Source organism: Trichomonas vaginalis, chromosome V (assembly GCF_026262505.1).
Source record: "Trichomonas vaginalis G3 chromosome V, whole genome shotgun sequence".
Taxonomy (NCBI): domain Eukaryota; phylum Parabasalia; order Trichomonadida; family Trichomonadidae; genus Trichomonas; species Trichomonas vaginalis.
In genome coordinates, this window is record NC_067207.1 from 13148887 (window position 1) to 13175307 (window position 26421).

Here is a 26421-nt window from a genome sequence, read left to right on the forward strand (position 1 = left end):
CCTTTCATTTCCCATTAGAAAGTCCATCGGGTTTAATTTTTGCACAAATCCTTTAAACATTTAAAGGTAAACATCTTAATTTTACAAATTTTATTGCTTTTTTTTTTGAATTATCATGCTAACAAATATCTTTATTTATAAATCTAACAATAAAAAATTATACAAAGCTGCAACCATTGCACAATGTATAATTAGAAAAAAATAACAAAAATTATTTCCTTGAAACTCTTCCAGATTTTCCTTTCTTTTTCTTCGAAGCTCGTGGAGCAGTCTTCAGGAATTTTCTTATTTCAAGCTGTAGCCTCAAAGATGAAGAAATCATATCTTGATACAATTTATTTGCTGCAAGGCTTCTTTGACTCTGAGCACCTTCATCACTCTTCATAGGATTCCTTATTTTATTGATCGCGTCAACTTCTTTTTGAAGTTCTTTTAATTCTTTTTCTAAATTTTCTGCAGTTACTTTAGATTCTTTATTTTGCTCAAGTAAGCTCTTCATATCTGTATCATATTTCTGTATAAGGTTTTGCAAAGCCTCTTCCTCCTTTCTGAGTGCTCTTCTCAGTTTTCCTTCTTCTTCATTATCTGTTTTTTGAGTTTTCCCTGCTTTCTCCTTTTTTGCGCCAAGTTTCATTCGAATTGCTTCTTCAGAGTTTTTCTCATCTTCAAGAGGAGCATCATCAACAGGTAATGAACTCTCTGTAGCCTTCGCCTGCATCAATAATTGCTTGACAGCATCGTATTGTTCTTCTTTTTCACGAACAAGTTGATCTCTTTCACGACTTGTTTTAGAATCACGTACTTTGAGTTGATCTATGAGTTCTTTATTTGTTTTCTTGCGTAGTTTAATATCATTTACAAGACGATTTTGTTTTTCCTCAATTTCGACGGGTGTAGAAAAGCGCAAAACTTCCATCGAATTAAGGTCTTTGAACATTGACGTCATTTTAACTGTAGCTCCACCACTACTTGTAACTTGAGCTAATAATGGTTCGAAATAATCTGAATGAATTCTTAAAACGCGAATTAGACTTCGAGAAGCTTCTTTATAGATCTCTCTTAGCTCCTCAAAGTCTTGTTGACAGCCAGGTTTTGGATCTCCGTCAGCTGTCATTACTGATAGTAAAGCTTTTTGGTCTGTAATGAATTCATTATGCGCTGCTACAACTTCTTGAGGTGCATCAAATTTCCCATCCAAATAATCATCTAAAGAAGAAAGGATTAAAGAGAAATCAACGCGAGATGCAGTATCTTGAAGAACTGCAAGAATTCTTCTTGATTCAATTGATGAAATTCTTGCACCTGCATCATTTGATGGGCTTTTTGGCTTTGTAGATAAGGCTGATGCCCTTGATGTCATTGAAAATTTGAGAAAATTTACGTTTTTTATTTTTTATATGGACAAACAAATCAACTATTTTTATTGCAAATATAGCAAATATAGGCATAGGATTTAGTAAATTCATTGGATATATTTCATTTTGACCATTACTTCAGCTAAATCTCGATCAATTCAAACCCAATATTCTGTTTAAGGAACTTTAAATAAGATAATTATAATTTTTATGATATAACATTCTGTTGTCATGCTTGCATGTGGAGTTTAAACTCAAAAAATTAATTTTTCAAATAAATGCCAATATTAAATGCCTTAGTATGTGTTAAAAATTTTTGAAGGGATTTTAGCTAAAGCCATTAATTTTTTGAATAATAAAGTTTTTATGAAATATCTTGCCAAAATATGTAAATTTTAGAAATACTTATCAAATAAATTATTTATATAGGTTATTTATTCTAACAAAATAAGCACAAATTCAAATGAAATCAAATACAGCATTGAAATCATCTGATTTTTGTGCCAAAACTAAATAATTATAAAGACTTTGCTTGAGTAATCAAAGTATTAAAATCAAATTTCGCATTTGCGCTGTCTTCCAGTTCATTATCATCTGGTTCAGGAATTGCACCGATTTGGAAGGAGAACCAACCAGAAATTGGCTTTTGCCAGTCTGTATCTTCCTGTTTTGATGGTTCTTTCTCATCTTTTGCAAGTCCTGGAGTATCAATCGTTTCTGGCATAAAAGTAGCCAGTGGCATTGCAGCATCACGTGTAATATCAATTGGGGGTTCAGGTAGTAATGATTTCGGAGGCTTAGGGAGCTCGAGAACCTCAATCATTACACTACTTGTGTTATTATCGGAAAGTTTTTGTTCAGAGACTTCTTCTGGAGGTAAAGGAAGTACAACTTTCTTTCCCTTTGAGTCCGATGACGTACTTTCTGTTACTTTTTCTGATAATTTCTCGGTATCAGATTTCTTTGCTGTTTCGGGTTTCGAAGGCTTAGAATTATCCTTACTTTGGAACTCAAAGTCGGAAGATTTGCTGTTTTTAGGGCTTGACGAAGAATCTCTTTTTTCAAAATCAACTTTTTTGGTTTCTGAGTCTCCTTTGGAAACCTTTGGTTGTATATCGGACTTAGATGACTTTTCTTCCTTCGATTTCGATTCGGATTTAGAAGATTTTTCAGATTTGGAAATTTTCTCTTCTTTGCTTGATGATTGCTTCGATTCTTTAGAGGATGATGGCTTATCATCTGATCTTAACTTTGAATCGTTTTCGGCCTTTTCAATCGGAATAATTTTTGGAATTTCCGAAGAACCTTTTCTTTGCATTCTTTTCTCATTTGGAATCGATTCTTTATCGTTTGGCGGTTGTTGGTTCTCGGCCACGTTCTGTGGATTTAAATCGAATTTTGGAGTTGATTTTGAGCGGCTTCCTATATGATGTCTTCTTCTCACAGATTTAGAATCTCCATTTAATTGCTTCTGTTCACTTTCTTTTGCCTTTTTTGAAGATTCATCGACTTTTTTCTCTGTTTCTTTATTTTCGCTACCGTGGCGGCGACGGTGACGATGTTCGTGCTTAACTGGTTGCTGTTGTTCCTTTTCTGGCTGTTTTGCACTTGAGTTGCTCTTTCTATGATGGCGATGTCTTCTTTTTGGTTGAGGAGCTTGCTCTTGTACGGCACCGTCATCATCAAGTGCAAGGAGGAGTTGTGGGGCGGCTGTAATTTTGGATTCTTGTTCCTTTTCTTTTTTAGTATTATTTTTCTCTTCTTCTTGTTTTTTAGTAGGAGTTTCCTTAAATTTTATTTCCCTTGTAGATTTTTCAAGCCCGTTCACTACTTTAAGTGGAGGAGCTTCGGTAGGTGTATTAAATAACAAAAAATTATTTAATTTTATAGTGTCAACCAAGCCACTTGATGGCGGCGGCTTAACAGGTGGTACTTCTTTATGTGAAAAATTATCTTTGCTTTTCGATTCAGATAACTCTGAAAGATTTGATGAATTTGATCTTGATGGCTGTTTATTATTTTCGTCTGCATTATCTGAATTTCGTTGTCTTCTTTCTCGTATATGTCTCGGCTGGTAACTTCGTCCATCCATAAGCACTACATGTGATCGAGAATGAATCGGGCTGCTTTTAAGTGGAATTCTTTCATCATCATCTAGATTATCAACTTCTACTTGAGGTGGTCTAACATGGTGATGATGTCGAACAACTATTACAGACTTATTATCTATGCTTTGCTTCCGAATTTTCCCGCTCATTGTAATTGTAAACAAACTTTATTTACAAAATATCTTTAAATGCAAAATCTATTTTAATATGATTCTACAATAATTATAAATAATAACGAAATTACGATGGTTTAAATTTATTTCCGTTTCCTATTCAATTTTTAATGATTTTTCTGTTTTGGAACGGATTAGTTTATAAAAAAAGCCAACTCAACTGTCCTCAACCTTTCATATTTGAATCGCTAGTTATATCACATAAGTAAGCTTTTTATATCATGATTTTATTAATTATGCTTGAATATGAAATTGTTCAATTCTTATTTAACAATTTGGAGGTATATTAATAAAAATGTGATACTACAGCCTTGATATAACAACTTTTCGATGATCAATTCAATCATTTTAAGATGAATTTCATTTCCATTATAAAATGATCGTATTGAAAAGAAATGCTTGTAGAGTAATTAATATATGGATAGAAGTATATTTTATTAATATTAAAAACAAAATTAACAACAACCGGATTTTTGATTTTGTTTTGGATTTCCAACAACAATATGATTCGAATTACTATTAAAAGACAGAACGAAATTAGTTCCTAAACGTCCTGCTTCTGTAAATAATTGATCAACTTTATATCCAGTAGTTGCGGAAACAAAAAAGATTTTTGCAAACTGCTGTGTGAATCTAGTAATGACGTCTGATTCCGAATAAACTTTGCTGTCTAAATCTATCTTATTGATTGCTAAAACAAGAGGAGGAAGTGTTGGATTTTCTGTTCGTACAATATCAACCCATTTATCGACTTCATTGAATGATTCTTTATCTGAAATATCTGCTACAACTATACCAACGTTTGTAGAACGAACATAAAGAGGCGCAAGAGAGGAGAACTGTTCTTGGCCGGCAGTATCCCAAATAAATAAGTCTACGTCTTGATCGTCGTAGGTAAGACGCTGCATATGGTTGACGGCTCCAATGGTTGGTTTCGGATTTTGTAGATTTGATCCATTTATCCATTGATTAATAAGCGATGTTTTACCTACTCCAGAATTACCGAGAATGACAAGCTTCACGGCAGGGATCGAGTGATCAGAACCAAGAAGCATCAAAAAATTTTAAATTGAGAAGGTATTGACATTGAATTTTTTTATTAGATTATTTGAAAAAAATTGAACAATATACTGTAATTGTTGTCCAAATTTTTTCGGATTTTGTTAGATGATTTGATAAACGGAAAGAATAATGGAAATTTTTGTCAAGACAAAATTTGAGATCCAAATTGATAACGCTGACAACAAATGCTTACATGATATCAGTCTTTACCAAAGTCCACCAAGAACAAATTCTTGTCACGTTAAACGAAAACTATGATCTATAGTAGTCTCAAAATTTGGGGTCCGGACTCAGAAAATTTTGTGAACAAAAATTTTTGATGATTAGGTTTAAAATAGTATTCTAGTTAATAATAACTAAGATAAAAATTGAATTAAAAACGATAATGTCAAATTATATGATTTATTCATATCTGATGATTTTGAGTTCGTTTTCACATTATAAATTGGATGAGAAAATATTATGTGCAGAAATAAATGCAATTTATTATGAAATTTCAAAAAATTACATCTTAAAAAGATTTTTAATGGAAAACTAGCAGGAAAATCACCACAATATCACGTAACTTATGATATTCTTCTTTTTTGATTACATATTAATTTTTAAACGGCAATTCCATGGAAAGTAGTATATATATGCGGGGTTTGTGACTTTTTTTGTAAACGTAAGAATTCATACAATATTGAACGATTTTGTATCATTTTTTTTAACATATGAAGTAAAAAATGTATGATTCTTACGGTTTTTATTCTTACGTTTTTGAATAAATCAAGATTTAAAAAATTTTCAAAATTGTAAGACATTTACACTCAGCCCATACATAATGAAATAAAAAAATAATTTTTTTAAAAAATAAACTTTAAAAATTCATGTCTTACATTTTTTGAATAAATGAGGGGTCCCTCGGTCCCTCGGTCCCTCGGTTAATTAACATCTTTTTGAAAATAGTGACAACATGACATTTTGACAACAGGGGGGAAAAAAGGAGGAAATTCATGTCTTACATTTATGAAAAGTTTTTATTCTTACAATTCCTATATTACCATTAATAAAAAATTGACTTCTTACGTAAAATTAAAACTAAGTTAAATTTATTTTTTTCATCTTTTATTTTATAATAAATGAGTATAACAACTAATTCATTGAAATCTTTAAATTTCACTAATTCAGAATTAGAAAATATTTTAGAAAATTTTGGAGACGGTTCTTATCCAACATATATGCAGAATGTGAAAGAGTTTTCCAGATTGTTGAATGAATTTAAATATAACGGACCAATTACTAAAAAGGCTATAATGAGATATTTATTCCCAAAAAAGTTGAAAAACAGGAGAATATTCCTCTTTATGGTCCAGAGGACCTGGGCTCAGAGAGCCTTGAAACACCTCCTGAATATTTTGAAGAAAAAATTAAACAAGATGAATATTATAACGATGAAATTGAAAAACTGGAAAAAATAAGAGATGAAATAGATGAAAAAATTAAGGAATTAAGAGAAGTTGAAAATGAAGTAGAGGGTTTAATGAATATCCCAGCTTCAGAATCAGCAGTTCAGAAATCTCATGAAGAAAGATATAAAAATTACTTTTTGGAATCAACACAAAATTTATTAGATGGCGAAATAGATGAAACACTTTCAGAAGAAGGTACTAAATTTATACGTAAACATAAGTTACAATTTATTGACGATGGAGATTATCCATGTATATTACTTTCACCTCCTCTTGATTCTGAAAAATTCAAAAAAGCACTGAAAAATGTAACATATGCAACAAATACGATTAAGAAAGAAGACCATGATATTTACACAAATTATTATTTAAATAAATGTACAGGTGTTAAAGTTTTTGAATTTGTTAGATAAAATATCAAGAAACAATTGGAACCTATAAAATTTTATGTGATTGTGTTTCATTATTGAAGATACAATAATGTTCATATGAAAGAACAGCACCGAAGGAAGATGAAGTTGAAAGGTCTATACCATTCGTTATTAAGAATATAAAAGATATGAAAACGTATAAGCATTATATTTACATTTATTTCAGAAAAAAGGAAGCAACCCATAAAACATCATCTCATCATTTATAGCTATTCATACATTCCTTTTCAAAGTTGTGAAATTAAATAAGACAGGAATTAGATTTAATGTATCAGGTACGTCAGAGCTAAATTAAAATGTATTCGTCACGTCGCAGATGATAAAAATTTATGTGTTCTTAATTCATTTTATGGACTTTAGCCCTGGACTCTCTGAGTCTCGGACTTTAAAAAAATAAACTTTATTTTTATTTATTTTTATTCTTACATAAATGAACAAAAATGGAACAGCTAAAATGAATGATAATCAAATTAGAGCAGAAGGTAGAAGGTTATTTAAACGCTTCTATAACATTCCCGATGGTGTTAATCCTAAAACTCGTAGAAGTTATTTAAATGAAGCCATAGATGCATATGAAGGATTTGACATTTCATCAGAAAGTGAGAGGTTAGCAAGAATGTTAAACGTTAATATTGATTTTTATTATTGTGATCCTCAACCAGAAGACATAGACATAAATAAGGTAGACTTCCCATTAGTGGATTCAATAATGATAGATCCAGAATTTGAAACAGTAAATATTTTATTAACACAGAGTCCATGTGGAAAACTTCACGCTGACAGAATAACAGACGTTGAAGCACTCACAGGATATAAAGTTTGCCCCTTTTGCAAAGAAGAAGTATATTCTATCCGTGATGATCCAGAAAGGAAAAACCAAAGAAGATTTTTAAAACATTGTGAGAAATGTAAAGAAAATAATGGAAGATTAATTCAAGCCGTTCAATTGCAAAACACACAGCAACCATATGCACCACATATCACGAAACAGAAGATATATCAGTGGTTATTAGCTCATAATTTGCAGGAATATTATAAACCAACAAGATATTATATTACTTTTGACTTCGAAACATTAGAGACTAAAGAAGAATTACAACTTTCTGAGTGTGCAACTTTGAACGCTTACTTAAAACCATTCATGGTATCATCAACGGTTAAATTAAACGATAAAACATTTACGAGGAATTTTTGCTTAACTTCGAGTGATTCTTTTATTTCTGATTGGATTGAGTTTTTATTTTCAACCTGTTCATTAGTTGCTAAATCAAATATTGAACAATATGAAGAATTAATGAAGTCGCAAACATTAAATGAGAAACAGAAGGAAGCAATGAAAGAGCTTTTAGATGAAGAATTTAATAAAGTGAATATCATTGGTTTTAATTCAGGAAAGTTTGATTTAAATTTAATTCTTCGTGATTTAAATACTGTAAAATGGAAAATAAAATCAATGCTGGGTTCTTCTTCTCAATTTAAGCAAGTCATAGTAAAGAAAACAAACTGTCCATATGAATTAAGATTTATTGACATCAGAAATTATATAGCGGGTGGAACATTAGACCAATTCACTCAAGATTTCGGAAACAATAAATCACGTGTTAAATCCTTTTTCCCTTATCAATTCATCACATGGGAGAATTACGAAGATGAATTATATAAAAAGGAACCATTCACTCAAGATTCATTTTATTCAGCATTAACACAAGAAACAATATCCGATTCAGATTATCAAATATATCTCAATGATGCTAAAAATTTTGAGAATAGATTAGAATATTTTATTCATTATTGCAATAAAGACGTTGAAATTATGATTGACCCAATTGATAAAATTATTGAAGAAACATTTGTTTATAAAATTGACATGCTTCATAATCTTTCTTTATCATCGAATGCATCAATGATTCGTTACGCGTTAGCATATAAGAACTTCAATCCTAACGAAACATATCCAGAAGAAGAAAATGTGGAATCAAGTTTTGAATTAACAAAAAAGTATTGGAAATATAAAATTGATTCATATAAGAAACAAGATGAAAAGGTGAAAAGAGATACCAAAAACAATGTTTCAATGGATGACTATCAATACTATCACGATTTAATCCTTTCATCTAAATGTAAAATGTGTGGTAAAGCATTTACATATGCAAATAAACCAACATTGGATAGAATCGATAATGAAAAACCACACACCAAAGAAAATTGTCAGTTAATGTGTTGTTATTGCAATGTCGTAAAATCAAATAAAGATGAAGATGTTCAACGTTTAAGAATCAATTTAAGAAATTATGCATTAAAAAAATTTACCAATGACTTTAGATTCAGTGGAAGCGTATCACATCCTCCGTAATGGAATTACTGGTGGTTTATCAAATGTTCAACATCGTGTTAATCTTAAAGGTATCACCATATTAATAAACTTTCATATAGTCCAGAAACTAAAACAGTATCAAATGAGGACACTTCCAACATCATGACTCATTTCGTTGGTGTTGATTTCAATTCATTATATCCTTCATCATTTTCATCAAATCCTCATGATTTCATTCAATACACCGATCATAGAATGTATATGCCGGGAGATTAGAAGATGTTTTAATTTGTGATACAGCAACAAAGAAAGCAAAAGCTTTAGGAATTATTAGAAAGAAAAATACTTTATTCGTGGCTGAAGTAAAGGGTCACATTGATGAAAAATACATTAATGATTACATAAACTTTTTACCGATAATAAGAAACTTAGATATTATCACAGATGAAAAAACAATTGGTGGTTTTATGTATAATTACATGAAATCAAACAATCTACCGGTTGACCAGAAACAGAGAAAATTAACTCAGTTAGCATCAACACACAACCAATATCAACCATTTTCTTCTTATTATCTTTGGTATCTAATAGACAGATTTCATTTTATCATCGATGATATTCAATCAATTTTAACATTTACGAAAAACACTTGTTTTAATGAATTTGCGAACAAATTTATGAACGAAAGACAAAAGGCTGAATTAGAAGGAAATAAAGGAAAAAGTTTATTTTGCAAAATTTCACTTAATGGATCATATGGTTACGATGCAATGAATACACAAAATTACGCAAAGACTAAAATAATGAATGCACAAGGCACGCGTTGCATGTATGTCAAATAAGTTTAAAAACATAAGAGAAATAGGTGAGGATACATATCAAGTGATGCTCAAAGATAGATTTTATAGATGTGAAACATGTTTACAAGAGGCATTCTTCACTTTAGATAATGCTAAATACTGGTATTTGGTTTTCATTTATGATTTTATGTATAAATGCTTGGATGTTAATCGTTTTCATTTCATTGAAGGTGATACTGATTCATCATATTGGGCAATCGCTGGCGACCCAAATCTTCCTAACACTCAAGCATTTCAAGCGATTGTAACCGATAAAAAATTTTATGATAAAAACATTTTCAAATTCGCACCTTTTGATTTCTTCTGTTTTGATGAGAAATTTAAACCTAAATTAAAGAATAAAGCTGAAGAAAAAGCACATGAGAAGAAGTTATTGGGTTTAGCAATTGAGAAACAAGGTGATAACATGGTTGCTTTATGCCCTAAGTGTTATACATCATTCAACGGAATGATTGGTGAAGACTCCTTCAAAAAGATAGCACAAAAAATGAAAGGTGTTAGTTTAAGACAAAATAAGCAATTAACACCTAAAAATTATTTGGATATAATAAATGATAAAGTGATTTGATGGTCAGAATATTAATTTACAACTTAAAAATGAGTCAATGACTCGCTTAACAATTGGTAAGACTGCATTAACAGGAGCACACACTAAAGCTGTATGTTGTGAAAATGGATGTTGTATGCCATTTATTTAATGAAATGCCATAGAAGAGACAAAGAGGCGGGCACCCTTAAATATTTATTTTATTTTTATATAAATGAATAGCGTAGATTTAAAAATTTTAATTGATGATTTAGTATTTAATCAAAATTTTCTTAGTTATTATGAATTAAAATCATATCTCCAAAAATATGATGAAACAATTACAGGTGATGATATGGGTGAATACTATCGGTATTATAAAAATGCAGTTTTGAAATATCATGATAAAATAATTAAACGTTTAAGAGAGAACATTAAAGAAGGAAAATATTCAAAGGGAAAAAGTAAATCACAACTTAAACAGTTGAAAGATTTCAAAAATAAAGTATTAACAAAAAGATATTGATGAATTATATATAATTTATATAATCCCGAGCCGCAAAAGCCAAAAGAGAAAAGTTTGGACGTTCAGCAGCTCATAAATGAAGCACAAGCTTTAATTTATGATTCATTAGTTAAAACATATTCAGCCCGACTTTTAAATGAAGATCAACTTTTGGAATTCATCCTTCAACATAAACTCGAAGCGGGAAAGTATATCAAACCTTTATATACAGCATATTTAAAACAAATGAATAGAATACATCCAGAATTAATGAAGGGGGGAATGAAATCCAAAATCAAAGCAGATAAAATTAAACCACTTGCAACACCAAAAACCCCAACGACAGTACCTCTCCCTCCTTCAGTTAATCCTTCATCATTCACTTTATTATATCCATTTCAAACATTAAAGAAACAAAAAGATTTTAAAAAGGGTTTCAAGATATTAAATAAACCAATTGACCCGAAAATTCAACCATTAAAGAAAAATTTAGTCGTCCATCATTTGCACCTTCACCTTATTCATATGAAATCGATCATCTGGAATATTCAAAAGGAAATATTACTTATTTATTTGCCATTAACATTAACACTAGATATTTATATTGCATTCCAGTGAAAGGGAAAACAGAACAGGAAACAAGAAGAGCTATACAATACTTACTAGATCATGAAAGAGTAGATAATATCAGGGGTGATGGTGATAAAGGATTTCAGGCAGCCATGATTCATTATTTCCCACAAATTAATTTTTACTTCTCATCCTCTCCATATACGTTTCATAATAAAATAGTTGATGCGGTAATGAGAACTCTTAGAGATGCGTTAGGGGTTAACGGTCAGATATACTGGGATGGAAATCATGACTCCATCATACAGCAGTTAGTATATTATTACAATAATACATGGCATAGAACTATTAACATGAAACCAGTGGAAATGAAAAATGATATTTCAAAAGAATGGGAATATATTAGAAAGCAAATGGAAAGGTTGAATGATGTTAAACGTGAACAAATTAATTCGGGGCTCATGAATTTTAAACAAGGGGATAAAGTTTTGATTCATCTCGATTATGGAAAAACTGATAAATCAATGACAAAAAGAAGACGAAGATTTGACACAATAGCTGAATTTGTTAGATATATTAACGGCAATGCATTAGTTGAAGTTGACAATAAATTAATAGAAATTCCGATTTATTTTATTACTCCATTATATTTAAATAATATTTAATTTTTTTATTTCGTAAGAAATGAGTGACAACAAAGCAGTCAAGAGTCCAGACGATGAATATAAAAAGAAACTAAACAGAATTAAATCAAAAATATGCTATTACAAAAAGAAGCCACAATGTGGTGGGGTTGAAAACGATAAAGAAATAATCGAAAAATTAGAAACTTGCCGTTCAATCCTTAAACTGAGTGAAGCAAAAATAAAAGAATTTAATAGAATAAATAAATTGATTGGAAGAGATGAATTTAATAAAGATGAATTTTTAAACTCAATCCAAATTTAATTTTTATTTTTCTCTTGACAACATCTCTCTTTCCATCATTACTGCATAACCACATTTTCTCAGTTTTAGTGGTTTGTTATTTTTAACATGTTCTCGCATCATTTTTATCATTTCCTCCCTTGTTATGATTCGTGGTAAATTTTGAGCTTGTGGGGTATCATTTATGATAAAAATAAAAATTTAAATTATGCCGTTCTAAAGTTTGTGAAAGAATTTGCGGAAATTCATGTCTTACATTTTTTGAATAAATGAGGGGTCCCTCGGTCCCTCGGTCCCTCGGTTAATTAACATCTTTTTGAAAATAGTGACAACATGACATTTTGACAACAGGGGAAAAAAAGGAGGAAATTCATGTCTTACATTTTTTGAATAAATGAGGGGTCCCTCGGTCCCTCGGTCCCTCGGTTAATTAACATCTTTTTGAAAATAGTGACAACATGACATTTTGACAACAGGGGAAAAAAAGGAGGAAATTCATGTCTTACATTTTTTGAATAAATGAGGGGTCCCTCGGTCCCTCGGTTAATTAACATCTTTTTGAAAATAGTGACAACATGACATTTTGACAACAGGGGAAAAAAAGGAGGAAATTCATGTCTTACATTTTTTGAATAAAGTTAGTTTTAAAATTATTTTTATTTTTTTATTCCTATATAAATGACAGCAACAAACAACAACAGCAACTTTATCATTTCTGATGAACAAGTTATTGATTCATTAGCTGAGGAATTAGTTGTGGCAGAAACTAAAACCCTCAACGAAAGAATTGGTGAAAACAAGATTGATTTACATAACTACCTCAAACACGATGGAGGAAGAGGAAGGAAAACTGGTATAGCTTTATTAGTAAATAAAATTCCAAATTTAACTATTATAGATGTTGATATCAATAAATCATACAATGATGAACTTAAAGAAACAGTTAGAAAAGACATTTTATCAAAACTTTCGGATAAAGATGTTATTGTTAAAACCGCATCAGGAGGTCTTCACATTTATTGCAACACTAATTTCTTCTATTCAACCTCGAACAGAATGATTAAATGTTATTCCTGCAATGATTATGATATTGACATAATGACTTCTATGGATGATTCAAAGCGTTCATTAGTGGTTATGGCTGATTCAAGAGTTCGCAAGAATGCAACAGAACCAATCAAAACATACTCATTCATTCGTGGAAGTTATGATTCAACATTAACTAGAACAGTGAATGATATATTAAATGATTTGAATATTAAGGTAAGAGTTGAACAGAAGAACGAAGAAATAAAGAATATAATGAATGAAGACAAAGATGTAAACATTGACGATAAACTTGCCCAGAGCATAGTTGATGGCATCTGTGATTTTGAAGTACATAATGATGGTGGAAACATGAATTTAGAAAAAGAAGTTACATTATTCACACTGTTTCAAGCTATTAATTCGTTACCTAATCATTTAATTAATGAAGCATACGACAACGTTTATAACTTCTGCAGTTTAACAGAAAATGCAAAAAGTAATTTTGAAAAAGCACGTGATAGATATGCACATTTAATGACTTCTCCATTTGTTTTGGTGAAGATTCTAAAACTTTATCAAAAGGAATATTATGATGAATATGTTTTACCTTTATTACGTAAGCCAAAAATAACATTTGATATAAAACTTGATGACTCGTTTTTGATAACAGATATTAGACGTAAAGCTGAAAATCATCAGTATAAAAACAGTTCTGAAGTAATTGAGGATTTATCACGTGTCATTCGTTTTGTAGATTGTGGAAACAAATACTTCATTCAAAAAGACTATAATATTCATGATAAAATGAATCAAATATCATTCGTTCTTCAATCAAACATGAAAGAGTCACTCAAAATGATTAAATTATTTAAAGAAGAAGGTAAAACCATAACAGCATGGGACGTACTACTAAATCAATTATCCTCATTAACCGTTATGGGTGTTTGCTTTAAATCTGATTCCCCAGATGTTTTCTCAACGTTTCAAGGTTATAAATACAACGTTCTCGAAAAAGTAGATTACTCAAAAATTGAGATGTTTATGAATTTCATTAAAGAAGCCATTTGTGATAATAACGATGAAGTGTATAAATACCTACTCGGCTGGATTGCATCAATGATTCAACATCCCGGAATCAAGAATGAAACAGCAATTATTTTGAAAGGACTTCAGGGAATAGGTAAAAACAGATTTACAGACATTATTTCTGAACTTCTCGCTGGTTATTCATGTAAAAACATTACCGAAATAAGTGAGCTAACGGGTAATTTCAATTCAGTTGTTGAAAATAAAATGTTTCTTGTACTTAATGAACTCAAGAATGTAGGTGAAGACAGACTCGCAAACTTCAACGCTTTGAAATCAATTATAACGGATAATGAGATAAGAATTAATGAAAAGAATCAACCCAGAAGAACTGCTCAGAATGTTGCCAATTTTATTTTCGTAACTAATAACGTTTACCCTGTCAAAATTGAAGTTGGAGACAGAAGATACGTAGTTTTAAGGGTTAATGGTAAATTTAAGGGTCAATTTAATTACTTCAAGAATTTAATGGATTCATGCACAAAGGAATTTTATGATAATTTACTAACATATTTTATCAATTACGACCTTTCATCATTTAATGTACGAATCATACCGATGACTGAAGCCAAACAAGATTTAATCGAGTTATCAACAAATCCTTTAGATGAATGGATAAATACACATTATGATGAATTGTGTGCAGGTATGATGTGTAAAAATGCTCTATTCTGCAAACCATCAGACATGAAAGACAAGAATTTTCAAATGAGTATTAAGGATAAATGTGAAAAGAAACAAAGAAAAACAGACGGTAAACATACGTGGTATTATGTTTTGAAAGAAGAAATGAAAGGATTATATAAACAGGTTGAACCAAACGATAATGAGGATTCATTTACTGACGATGAAATACCTGTAAATGAAGCTTTATAAAGTATGATTGGAATTTATTTTTGCATTAATCCCACTATGTTGTCAAAATGTCATGTTGTCATCATTTTCAAAAAGATGTTAATTAACCGAGGGACCGAGGGACCGAGGGACCCCTCATTTATTCAAAAAATGTAAGACTTCAATACCGTTATAAGTGCCTTCCTCCTGTGTTGTTGTCAAAATGTCATGTTGTCATCATTTTCAAAAAGATGTTAATTAACCGAGGGACCGAGGGACCGAGGGACCCCTCATTTATTCAAAAAATGTAAGACTTCAATACTGTTATAAGTGCCTTCCTCCTGTGTTGTTGTCAAAATGTCATGTTGTCATCATTTTCAAAAAGATGTTAATTAACCGAGGGACCGAGGGACCGAGGGACCCCTCATTTATTCAAAAAATGTAAGACTTCAATACCGTTATAAGTGCCTTCCTCCTGTGTTGTTGTCAAAATGTCATGTTGTCATCATTTTCAAAAAGATGTTAATTAACCGAGGGACCGAGGGACCGAGGGACCCCTCATTTATTCAAAAAATGTAAGACTTCAATACCGTTATAAGTGCCTTTTGTGAATGTTTCACCATTAGATTTGTTCGTGAATGTTTTTGCTTCGACTGACATTACTGTTCTTACATACAAAACTCTATATTTAGTTCATTCGGTAAGCCCAGACCTTTGGGTCAAGCACATTCAATAAACTCTATACCATGTGAATATAGTCATAAATGGTGGCATATAATCTTTACCCAAGCCTGTTGGATTTGTTGTGAAAGTATGGACATGATTTCCTCCTGGTTCAGTTGGTCGAAAAGTCTTTTTTGCCGAATGGTTATAATCTGGAGATAAAACGTCATTGCCAGCATAATATTCTGAGTTGTATAATGGGTGGTCTCTTAATGAGTGACTATGGTCGCCAGAAAAGTTTGTCGTTCCTGTATGAGTGTGCGGTGGAAGGTTTGCTTCTTTAATTTTCTTCGAACCTCCTGCCGTCTTTGAATATCTAGCACAGTATAAGAATTTATCTATAATCTGCTTCCATTCACCAAAGCCTAAAACTGTTGCGGGATTTGTTGAGTCATTTGACGTATAAATAGAGCCTATAGGATATAATGTTTGAAGTATTTCTGTCTTTAATGTTTGAAGCTCTGTTTTGTCTGCTTTCTTGTCATATAAATCTTGAGCAGTGAATTTAATATTATGTTCATCCTTCATGACATAAACATCTTTACATCTAATGTTTCTCATCGTCGTTATGTCGTCATCCGATGTTAAACCTTGTGGAAAGTTAGGAGGTTTCCAATATAATACATCCCCATCAGGTTCTTCAACCGTTCCTTCAATACTTTCTATACCAACAGTTGTAAAACTTGTATGTGTATGAGTCTTATTTGCTTTCTTCTCTAACTCATCGTTAACATATGTTTTATCCGCTTTAAGGTCTAAACATCCTAAAACCCATCCTGTATCAGCTTTAGTTTTTAAAATCTTTGATGTCCATTCATGATACCATTCAACCATTTCTTTAATTTCATTATCTTTTTCATCCACATATTCCTTATCCGCCTTCTTCACTAACACACTAGCCACATATTCCTTATCTGCTTTCTTCATTATGTCATTTAGGAAACCTTTTATGAATTCCTCATTTAAATTAAATCTTCCAATCTTCAAAACTTTAGGAAATGCATTTAATGCGTAATATCTCTGTTCTTCTGGTGGAATTGATGTTATATCATCCGTTATTCCTTTAATTTTTGAATTCATAAATAAAATTTCTTTTATATTTGATATCACTGCACCACCCTTGCAAACGAATTCGAAATGGTCATTTTTCAATACTATCTCCAAATCTCCATATTTCAACCTTTGCGTTTGTTCTGCTGTCTTTGAATTATATGCATATATGGCGTATGTAATGGTCTGAGGGACCTGGGCGCTTTGTGCCTTAAGTTGTTGTGGTTGCTGTTGTTTAATCATTTATTACGATTTAAAAATAAATATTTAATCCGTTATCTCATCAGCTATTTTTTCTATTTGAAATTGCCATAATATCTCATTCATGAATTCTAAATCACAATCAAATAGGTCAGTTATTCTAAATTTAATATTTGATAAATCTTTTGAATGAAGAATAAATGAATTCCCGGATAATTGAAACGGATATGATAAAGAAAATGTGTTTAAGTTGATGGATAAAATGTTTTGTATTGATGGGTAAGAGTTAGGGTCTAATGTTTGGTGTGAAAATCTCATTGGGGTATTAACTTTATCACATTTGATTAAAATGAAATTGGAACCGGTGTCAGAATACAAAACATCCCCAACATCTTTTTCAAAATTTAATATCCCCAACAATGAACGAAAACGAGGAGTACAAAATTTAATTTTCAGCGGAAATTTAATAAGGTTATTTATTTCATCAAGTTCAAAAAGTTTATCGGGTTTTGATTTAAAATTTTCTTCATACCATACGATAAATGATTCATTTAAATAACTTAAAATTGTGTTAATATCCCATTTCACTATTACATTATTTATATACATATCATACGTTTTTTCATGGTCATCTTTAATAAATGATATATAATCTGAAGGGTCTAAAAGAATGGGATTAAATTTACCACTCACAGAAACGAGAGTAACATTATAAATTCCGCTGACTGTTAAATTTAGTTCACAGTTATTATTCGAAATAATATTGATAATTGACATTTTTTTATTACGATTAAAAATATGGTAAAGCGTTATTTTCCAGTGATAAATAAAACTAGAATAAGATTACCTCAAGAATTCATAAATTCAACGAATAAGAAATTCATTCATGTTATAAATTTTAGTGTTTTCAGAAAATATGAGTCAATGTCATATTCATCATCGGGTTATATTTCACTTCATTCAAATTTAGTTCAATCAAACCCATATAATGACCATTTCATAAGATTTTCAGATGGTATTAAAAATGTAATTGATAGATTAAAATATGAACAGATTGACAATATCGAATTTTTGGAATTTTGGTTTAAATCCGATGGAAAAAAGATTGAAGTTAAAGATAAAGCTGATACTATAACAAAAACAATTACAATGACTGATCCAGATAGTGGGGAACAAAAAGAAATAAAACAAACGATAGAAACTGGTGAAAGGTCAATTATTATCGATTATGATTCAAAGGATTATTATTCGATAATGTTAATGCTTGAATATTAAATAGCCTTAACAAAGAATTTTTCAAGTGATATTTTATATTCATCAACTATTTTATTATAAATATCATTATATGTTAAATGAAGTTCAGTTGTTGTTCCGTTTGATATCTTAATTGTGCTAATATCCTTTATAGGATTTATTTTTGCAACTGTTCCACAGCATGAAACCTCATCATCTATGAAAAATCGAATCTTAACGTCTGAATCTTGAACATCACAAAGAATGGCGATAATGTGAATTAATGATTCATAAGGTAAAATAATTAAACCGGATTGATCAATTAAATTTATTATTGAATCATAATTATCAGTTATTATATCACGGTAAATTTTCATTAATTCAGAATTAATATCTATTTTATATGGCGCATTGCGACTGGAATCATAGATTCCCGGATTATCAAGTGGTGGGGGGTATGTTGGATATGTGGGGATTTCAACGGGTTCTTTACCAGGTTCAGATAAAATGATTGGGTCTCCATCTTCTTTATTTTGCTCCTCTTTCTTTGGTAAGTCACGAGTTAATAAATTTGGTTGAGTTGCTGACCTTGTTAATTCAGGACTAACATTAACTTTAACATTTTGAATAATTCGTGATTTATCATCATTTACGTTATAACCAACCGTAATCTCTGCTTTTGCGTTTGTGTTCTTTTGACTAGTGAAACGTCTTCTCATTTATAATCGAATAAAAAAAGAAAAATATATTTAAAGTTTTATTTAGTTGTTACGGTAATATCCCAAGGTTCATCCTTGTTTGCTTATACTTTCTTTGTAACTGCACCAATTATGTTATTGATATTGCTTTGAGTTTCTTCCAGTCTTATTTTATCATTTACAATATCTTTAATCATTTCATTACATGCATTCTTAAAACCATCTGATTTTTCTAATTTACGTTTATCACTTTCTTTAATTAAATCAAAGTTATAACCTTGTTGAGAATAAAGTGGTTTCTTTATCAATTCCTTGAACGCTTCTGAAAGTGAAGATGAAGAAATTCTTGCCACTTGAATTGGTTTAAATTCTGCTTTCATTGCTTCTTTCTGTTCATTGAACACTGGATCGAATAAAGCAACTTTAAAGAATTTCTTAGCTGGAATTTCAGGTCTAATATTTGCATATTGACCATCAAACTGATTAACATATCGTGGTAATCCATCCGGTCCCTCTTCAATAGCATTTAATTCTTCATTGAAATAAGAATATGGATTATGACGGTATGAATTAATTGGACCCTTTTCACCGTCTTCAATGTATTGTTTAACAGCTTTTCCATTTTCATCAAATTGCATAGGATAACGTTCATTATATGCTTTACGTTTAGGATAATCCGTCATTGTTAATTTATACCCATTTATGACTTTAATATTCCTTGACCATCAGTAACGAAAACTTCATTTATACCATCAGGTTTTCCATTTGGTCCTGTAATGTCTGCTTCATGTGCTTCCCAATTTGGTCCATGACGTTTGGCATATGCTTGAGCTTCTGGTAATGTTAAAACGTTTCTCATTTGTTTAACATCTTTTGAAGACCGGCAACAATGTGGACTAATTCTTTCATTCCGTCTGGAACTTTCATAGTTCTATTATATGCACCCTTTTTGTTTGTTCCTTGTTTTAATGGAACCTGTAGAAGATTTGCTATTTCTGTCATGTTTAATTATAAATAAAAAATAAAAATTAATTATAAAAAAGTTATTCGAATTTAATGGAACCTTTATTTAAATCAACTATTATTTTTCCATGTTCTCCTAATTGTTGATATTGTGTGTAAAGTTCATTAATGCTCATTGGTAAATTCACTTGATAAAGCATAACGTTCAACTGTTGACGACTAAACCCACTGAAAATGAAAAGGGTGGACAGGTTTGATTTAATGTTTGTGCTTAATGCTTTAAAGTATTGAACAGCCATAAAGAATGAACACTGAATGTGTCGACATTGAGTTAATAATTGATTAAAATATGATTTCTCATTTGTTATTAGTTTTGATTTCACGGCATCATCTAGAAAAATAGTGAATGCAAAAATTCTCTATCAAAATTTGAAATAGAAAGTGTTTCAAATAATTCATCCCGTTGTTTATCAATAATTTTATCCTCTAATCCTTGCTTCTTGATTGTATTATATAATTCTTTATACATTAAAAAGTTTTTAAATAATCTTCTGCTTCTTCTTGTGATAAATAAATAATTGGAATTTTGATTAAATGCTTTAAAGATTCAAATGTATCATCTGAAGGTGAACCTGAACGGTTGATATAAATTAACACATGGAATAAGGTGAAGTGTTAGCAATAATGATAATTTGTTTTAATATCGTTAATGTTTTACCTTTATTTTGTTTACCAATTGCTGCAGTGATTGAATTTAAGTAACATTCAGAATATGGAATTTTCATTAATTTTTCCTTAGATAGAGCATTTTTATTATCACTCAATGCTTCATTAATCATATCATCTATGTATGTATTATATACTCCTGCTAATTCTTCAGAATTAAATCCATTTAATCAAAAATAAATTTATAATTTTAAACATTTCTATTCATCAATATTTCATCATATGAACTTCTATACTGTGGTGGTGTACCTGTTGGATGATATTTCAAACCTTCATCCGGTGTCCATGTCCAATACGTAGTCCTAGTAAACCAAACCTGAGGAGGATTTGTCACCTTTGAACAGTAAGTGTCATTTTCACCCTGAATGATTGGATAAGCTTTCACTTGTACTGTAACTTGTGAGTTGAAAGTTTCTAATCCATCAAAGAATATACCCGCTCCATCACGTTGAACTGGAATAGTGCATAAGAATGAAGTTTGGTCTTTCCATGTTCTAGCTAATGGTGTGCCATTATCATCATTCAGTGGTCTAGTTAATGAGTCCTCGTATTCTTCTGTGCATTCATTCACTCCATCTAAATCAGAAGCTTGAAGCATACGTGTAAAGAATATGTCACCCACTGTGGTCATCGCTTGATCGGGGAAGTTTCTGGAATCTATAGTGACCTGAAGACCTCGAAGCATTGGATTTTCTAAAACTGTTCTTTGCATTGCATTCTTCGGAAATGTTAACACAACATCTGTAACATTATGAAGAGCGTATGAGAAATCAGACTGATACCTTCAGGAGTGATGCAACCTCCATTTAGTGAACGAACGTCAATATGTTGAGCTGGAATCATGAATGGATCTTCCTTACTGAATAAACGTGGTATTGCTTTAACTGATTCTTCAATTAAACCGTATCCTGGTGTAATGCATTTATCCTCTAAAACTTCCATCTTTGTGCATGAAATAATAACGTTATCAACTTTGCGTCAGCAGATGTAGCGGCTAAGCTTGTAATTAATTTGGCAGGAAGTCCGATTTGTTGGAATTTGCGATCATATTTATAAACATGATTCATAATCTTTTCATAATTTTCATCAGTTATCTTTTCATAAACGTAATTTTGTAAATCAGCAACTCTTAACGGGTCAACCTGACAAAATACTAAAGTATCCCTGAAAACATAATATTTAAGAATGATTTCACCAAATGATTTAGGATAATCATCGAACGCCTGAAATGCTAACAAATCATTTACCGGAATAATCATATCAAAAGTGACATCAACTTCTTCATTTGCTTTCTTGAAAACTTCTGAAGGGTCAATATATTTACCACATACTGAGTTATCATATTTTTGAACATTATTATATAACGAATGAACAAACTTTTTAACTTTCCTTTCTGATTTTGGTTTATATGTTGCAAATGCGAAAGATTCACGGGCGCAATCCATCTGAAGATAACCGGCATCACCTCTTTCGGTTTCTACTTCTAATTGTTTAAAGCTTTGATTTGATGATTTGTAACCAACGAATAAACGCATGCATTTAAAAGCGGCATCACATGTGAAAGCTTTATTTGAAACTAGAGTTGCTTTAACTTTGCGTTTAATATATGTGTCACCTAATTGGTTCACATCATGAGCGGATTTGTAATTCTTAAATGAGTTTGTTTATCATCAAAATATGGAGCATCAGAGTCATAGCATGAACTTTCAAGTTCTCTATAATATCTTCTACCGTCATTCTTTGCGAATATTTCATTTATCTTTTCGAATGAATGAAATACATTTCCATTAATCGGTTTAGTGTTTGGCACTAAATAGTTAGTCGTCATTTATGATGAAATAAAAAAATCAAAATTAAAAGATGAAAATGAATTTTTAATTTTAATGAAATAATCAACTATGGCTGCAGGATCTTTAAAAAGTGGGATAAAGTAAAAAGAGGAGCGCATAAAGTTTGGGAAACAATGAAGAAGGGAGCAAATTGGATATTTAAGAATAAAGAAGCAATTAGTGACGTTGCAGAACAAATAGCACCTAATGTTCCGGTAAGGGAAGTATTAAATAAAGGAGATAAAGTTTATCGTCGACTACAACCGATATTGAGATAAAAATAATATTTATTTTTCCACTATTTACCTCCTATTTTATTAAGTATTCCTTCAGCAATTCCACCAATTGCGTTACCTGCTTGTGCTCCCATCGCTGGATTACCTGCTTTAGTACCTAATACTCCACCTATGATAGTTCCTGCCGTTTTCGCTACTGGTGCCAAAAAGTTTGCAACGGGTTTTATTATTTCTGATGAACCCAACTTGCAGCTTTCTTAATTCCTTCCCATAATTTTTTAAAGAATCCTGCGCCATTTCTGATTTAATATTAATTAAAAAATATATTTCATCACTTATATTCTAATTTTTATTTAATGATAAATGAAACCGATTTTAAAAATAAATGAAACAGTGGAGGAAGAAATAAATGAAAGTAAAAATGTTCAACAAAAAATAAACGTTGTTAAACCAATTACTGAAATAAAAATTTTTTCATCTGTTGAAGAATTTAATGACTATTATGCTAATAATAAAAAATTATTTGAAGAATTGACAACGTGTAAATTGAATAAAATGTTTAAAGTTGATGGATTCAAAATTTCAAAAATAAAAGGTGGTTAGTTTGAAATCTATTCCTCAATCAAGAATCACCTCATTAATGAAAATTGATGATTTAACAAAAAGAATAGAAATTATTGAAGAGAATAAATCAAATTATTGATTTCATAAATCATGACTCGTTGAGCCCGGGTCCTTAAAGCCCAAGGCATGAAGTGCCCAGGACTTAAAGTCCATCACTGAGTTCAAGGTTATATTCATCAAATATTTCATTATTAAATGCAACTTCTGCTAGTTTATTTATTTTTTCAATACGATCATTTGAAAGTCTATCGTTTAATTTTTTCTGAAGTTTTTCATTTTCTAGTTCTGAAACTTTATTTGGATGATATTTAAACTCGTTAAATTCTTTTTCCTCAGTTTTGATCATTAATTTACAAAGAACTTTTGTGGTTGGAATTCGTTTAAACCATTTATCATTAATATTTGTTATAAATTCAATATTCGGAATTAATTCCCAAATTTTTGCATTTTCAATTAATTTATTATCAAATGCAAAAGCAATGGGTTTAATATTATGTTTACCTTTATAATATAAACTTTCTACATAATCATCGAAATAAACATCTACTTGTTTAACATTTTCAAGAATTGGTGAAAGAGCATCCATTAATTGATTGACGGTTACGAATCTTGATCCACTCATTTTCTTACGAATTAAAAAAATAAATTATTCAAAAAATGTAAGACATGAATTTCCTCCTTTTTTCCCCCTGTTGTCAAAATGTCATGTTGTCACTATTTTCAAAAAGATGTTAATTAACCGAGGGACCGAGGGACCGAGGGACCCCTCATTTATTCAAAAAATGTAAGACATGAATTTTTAAAGTTTATTTTTTAAAAAAATTATTTTTTTTTATTTCATTATGTATGGGCTGAGTGTAAATGTCTTACAATTTTGAAAATTTTTTAAATCTTGATTTATTCAAAAACGTAAGAATAAAAACCGTAAGAATCATACATTTTTTACTTCATATGTTAAAAAAAATGATACAAAAAAAAAAAAAAAAAAAAAAAAAAAAGGAAGTGGGGCTTCCAGGCACTTCGTGCCTTCTAGCCCTGAGGATGATTGGTATAATGAAGTTTTTTTTTTCTTGGGGTGGTCTTCCAGGCACTTCGTGCCTTCTAGCCCACATAAATGAAGTTTTTATTCGGAGGTCTTCCAGGAGCTTTTCACAAATTATATATGTTTTCATGTTTTGTCAAGACTTCTTCGTAAATGTTTTGTCAAGACTTCTTCGTAAATGTTTTGTCAAGACTTCTTCGTAAATGTTTTGTCAAGACTTCTTCGTAAATGTTTTGTCAAGACTTCTTCGTAAATGTTTTGTCAAGACTTCTTCGTAATGAGCGTAAATGACCCAAAAATAATGTTTTATGTTAGAATGTTAGATCTAACACGTTTTCTAACATGTTTTCTAACATCGTAGAAAACTCATGATTTCTTCGTAAATGTTTTGTCAAGACTTCTTCGTAAATGTTTTGTCAAGACTTCTTCGTAAAATGTTTTGTCAAGACTTCTTCGTACATGTTTTGTCACTTTTCTGTCACTTTTCAGGAAAAAAACATTTTTATTAAATATAAAATGAATTTCACAAAACCACCGTTACCCTTCTTTGGAAATAAGAGTAGATGTAAAGATATTCTATTGAGAGAGACTTAAGAAAACTACCGAATGGTCTAACATTTGTAGATTTGTTCGGTGGAAGTTTCTATATATCCCATTTGTGCCATACAATATTCCCAGACTCAAAGATTATATGCAATGACTTCGACAACTATATGAACCGTCTCAAACATATACCAGACACAAACAAAATATTGAAAGAGTTAAAAGAAAAGATACCTATAGGTAAGATGGAACGTATACCATTAGATAAGAAAAATACTGTCAGAGAGGTTTTGAAAAAAGCAGAGTATATTGACTGGGATAGTATATCTTCTAGACTATTGTATAGTGGTTCTATAAGAGTTCATGACATTGAAACACTTATGTCAAAAGTTTTATATCTTAACTATACAAAGGTTTTCAAAGAGAACATAGAAAAATATACTGAGGGTATAGAGTTTGTGAGATGTCATTGGACAGAGTTGTATGAAAAATATAAAGACAAGGAAAATGTTTTCTTTATAGTGGACCCGCCGTTCTATAACACATGGGATTTTCAATACCAAGTAGACTGGACTTTGAGAGACTCTTTAGAAACTTTAGACGTTTTACATAACCATCCATGCTTTTACTTTACATCCGATAAAAGTGGTTTGGAAAGTGTCATGAGATGGTTAGAGGAATACATGACTATGAGTTTAGATACGATAAGATAGAATATGAGAGAGGTCCTATAACCGGAAAAAGTGTCACAACAAAGAAATTTTATTGGTAAGTAAATGTGGTTTGAAATAGGACTACTTGTTTTAGGTTTTTTCCATTGTGTCATTTACTTATTTGACGTGGCAGAAAAGTACAGAGAATATGAAGATGAACCAATGCCAGCAAATGTTCAGTATATGTACTCGTAAGAGATATTTTTATCTAATATTAAATGGACGCACAGAACTTAGCGAATGCACAGCAACCTGGACAACCAAACCCAGAGAATATTCCAAATGAAGTTAGAATACAAACTGCAATGGCAAACTATGGTCAAGTGCCAACAGATGTACAAATGCAAACTGCCATGTCAAATGACGCTGCGTTGGCTTACCACCATGGTATGCAAATATGAGATGGAAAGAGTTTTATACAAACCCCGAAGTGGGATATAAACAACTCTATGCAGATGACGCGAACACAGGAGTTGACCCAGAGTATGTTTTCTACCAGAGGAGAAATAGAATGTATGAGCTCCAGTTAAAGAATGCTATGGAACTCAGAAGGAAACGTAAGAGACTAGGTGGACATTAGATTTTTCATATAGTAAAATGGGTTTTTTG

At 30.8% G+C, this 26421-nt stretch overlaps 6 protein-coding genes and 5 pseudogenes across 11 annotated transcripts, besides 1 other annotated feature; 5 read left to right on the forward strand and 6 right to left on the reverse strand.

Moving 5' to 3' along the window:
- Nucleotides 1-211: 211 nt before the first annotated feature.
- TVAGG3_0327890 (IQ domain-containing protein D family) lies at nt 212-1360 on the reverse strand (the record flags this gene model as incomplete). Its single annotated transcript, XM_001303707.1, has 1 exon — nt 212-1360. One exon carries the CDS (start codon nt 1358-1360, stop codon nt 212-214), a length of 1149 nt encoding a protein of 382 aa, XP_001303708.1.
- Nucleotides 1361-1784: 424 nt separating this feature from the next.
- On the reverse strand, nt 1785-3612 carry TVAGG3_0327900 (uncharacterized protein; the record flags this gene model as incomplete). Its single annotated transcript, XM_001303708.1, has 1 exon — nt 1873-3612. One exon carries the CDS (start codon nt 3610-3612, stop codon nt 1873-1875), a length of 1740 nt encoding a protein of 579 aa, XP_001303709.1.
- A 446-nt stretch (nt 3613-4058) lies between these two features.
- On the reverse strand, nt 4059-4710 carry TVAGG3_0327910 (GTPase protein; the record flags this gene model as incomplete). Its single annotated transcript, XM_001303709.1, has 1 exon — nt 4092-4691. One exon carries the CDS (start codon nt 4689-4691, stop codon nt 4092-4094), a length of 600 nt encoding a protein of 199 aa, XP_001303710.1.
- Nucleotides 4711-5746: 1036 nt separating this feature from the next.
- Nucleotides 5747-20878: a mobile genetic element.
- On the forward strand, nt 5820-6940 carry TVAGG3_0327930 (annotated as a pseudogene). Its single transcript has one exon. A coding segment is annotated over exon 1 (1121 nt).
- TVAGG3_0327940 (DNA/RNA polymerase superfamily) lies at nt 7011-8907 on the forward strand (the record flags this gene model as incomplete). Its single annotated transcript, XM_051230338.1, has 1 exon — nt 7011-8907. A coding segment is annotated over one exon (1897 nt), but the record flags the coding sequence as incomplete, so codon positions are not given.
- TVAGG3_0327950 lies at nt 9572-10452 on the forward strand (annotated as a pseudogene). The gene has a single exon. A coding segment is annotated over exon 1 (881 nt).
- On the forward strand, nt 10636-11484 carry TVAGG3_0327960 (annotated as a pseudogene). Its single transcript has one exon. A coding segment is annotated over exon 1 (849 nt).
- On the forward strand, nt 14956-15273 carry TVAGG3_0327970 (uncharacterized protein; the record flags this gene model as incomplete). The annotated part of the gene is made up of 1 exon (XM_051230339.1): nt 14956-15273. One exon carries the CDS (start codon nt 14956-14958, stop codon nt 15271-15273), a length of 318 nt encoding a protein of 105 aa, XP_051100069.1.
- On the reverse strand, nt 18477-19109 carry TVAGG3_0327980 (uncharacterized protein; the record flags this gene model as incomplete). The annotated part of the gene is made up of 1 exon (XM_001277528.2): nt 18477-19109. A coding segment is annotated over one exon (633 nt), but the record flags the coding sequence as incomplete, so codon positions are not given.
- On the reverse strand, nt 19241-20138 carry TVAGG3_0327990 (annotated as a pseudogene). The gene has a single exon. A coding segment is annotated over exon 1 (898 nt).
- A 1010-nt stretch (nt 20879-21888) lies between the features above and the next one.
- Nucleotides 21889-22653, reverse strand: TVAGG3_0328000 (annotated as a pseudogene). Its single transcript has one exon. A coding segment is annotated over exon 1 (765 nt).
- Nucleotides 22654-26421: the final 3768 nt, after the last annotated feature.